At 50.8% G+C, this 1,541-nt stretch overlaps 1 protein-coding gene across 1 annotated transcript; it reads right to left on the bottom strand.

Annotated features, from left to right (window-relative positions):
* Nucleotides 1–1,138: 1,138 nt before the first annotated feature.
* LOC119585213 (helix-loop-helix protein delilah-like) lies at nucleotides 1,139–1,394 on the bottom strand (the record flags this gene model as incomplete). The annotated part of the gene is given in 1 exon segment (XM_037933865.1): nucleotides 1,139–1,394. A coding segment is annotated over 1 exon segment (256 nt), but the record flags the coding sequence as incomplete, so codon positions are not given.
* Between the last annotated feature and the right edge of the window lie 147 nt (nucleotides 1,395–1,541).

Genomic DNA, 1,541 nt, shown 5'->3' with positions numbered 1-1,541 from the left:
CTGTTTGGAATGAGGCTTCCATTGCATCACCTGCCATGGCCCGAGGCAGATGTTCAAAATTTTCTTCTTGCAACCTAAGTTACTCTGTTTGTTTTTTCTAGTTCACTACACGTTCGACGCCACATGTAACATTCGCTAATAATAACATGCAATTTTCGTTCTCCCTTTTTCCACAAATATTTCATCTTATTTCTGTTCTTTGTATTTATTTCTTCTCGTTTAGGCATCGTACAGGTACACTGGTATTATCTCGTTATTGTTTTGAGTCTAAGGAAGATAGTGAGATGTAATGTTATAGATAGGATTAAGTAATAATATCCCATGTTCAAGTTTTGTGAGTCCCGTGGATTTTGCATTTGTGAAGAGTCATCAAGTGGAAAATTCGTATCATTTTTCATATATAAAAATAGTAAATCTGATAGTTCTAGGAAGGTTTATGTACAATAAATTACGAATATAATATATAAAATTTAGATTTTTTTTTTCTCTCTCTCTCACCATTTTCATATAAATATCTCATATCAAGTTTTATGAACTGTACTCGTTCTCATACATCAGATATGTACACACGATTATTATTATTATCTTTTTAATATATCTAATTGCAACACAACACCACATACTTGAAACACATTTAATCTCTTTTTTTGTTTCATCACAAAATTATGACAAGTTTCAGGAATATCTCTACAAGGATCTTGTATTATCACAGTCACGTAAGGTATCATCATTGAACAGAAAATATCTCTTTGTTTTCTCTCTCCTTTTCTGTTTATAGGATTACGCAGCATCAGGCAGCGGGGCACCGAAGGGCATAGAGCAACGCCTTCATCAAGTGACGAGGGGGGCCCCGTGCTGCCCTCCACTGCCTCCCCCGCCGCCCTCCCAGCACCCGGGGCTCGGGTCAGGCACCCCCAGCAGGAGGGACACCGGGTCGGGGTCGGACATCGACGTCAGGTAGGGGAACGACGCCAGGTTGTCCTCGAACGCCTGCGAGCTGGACGCCTCGCACAGGAGGGACACGAAGTCGGACTCGGCGGAGGTCGGGGCCATGTCGCTCGCCTCGTGGTCGGGCTTCACGCCTGCGCCGAGCTTGCTGGAGAGAGCGTCGCCCGGGGTTGCCTTCTGCTTGGCTGAGGGGCCGTCCAGGATGGCGGAGAGGACCCACGAGCAGGTGTCCTGCGGGGCGCTGCCGTCCAGGATGTCCTGCAGCGACCGGATGTAGGCGGAGGCGAGTCTCAGCGTGGCGATCTTGGTCATGTCCGAGGCGGCGCGGCGACTGCACACCCACGACGGCAACACGCCGCGAAGGCTCTCGAAGGCGGTGTTGATCTGCCGCATGCGGTAGCGCTCCCGGGCGTTGGCGGTCTTCCTGCGGTACCTGGACAGCGGCGCCGCACGCGGCTTGTGTCGCAGGCTCTCCCCGAAGCTCCAGTCGCTGTCGCAGAGGCGCCGGGCGTGAACCGACCGCGGCCGCAGCTGGTACTTCCCGCCGGAGGGGCCCGGGGACTTGGCCGCGTCGGGGCGCTCCTCGGGGGAGC

The sequence above is a fragment of the Penaeus monodon genome, chromosome 19, assembly GCF_015228065.2.
Source record: "Penaeus monodon isolate SGIC_2016 chromosome 19, NSTDA_Pmon_1, whole genome shotgun sequence".
Taxonomy (NCBI): Eukaryota; Metazoa; Arthropoda; class Malacostraca; order Decapoda; family Penaeidae; genus Penaeus; species Penaeus monodon.
Note: the sequence above shows the minus strand (reverse complement) of the source record. Positions and strands in the feature narration are given on the sequence as shown.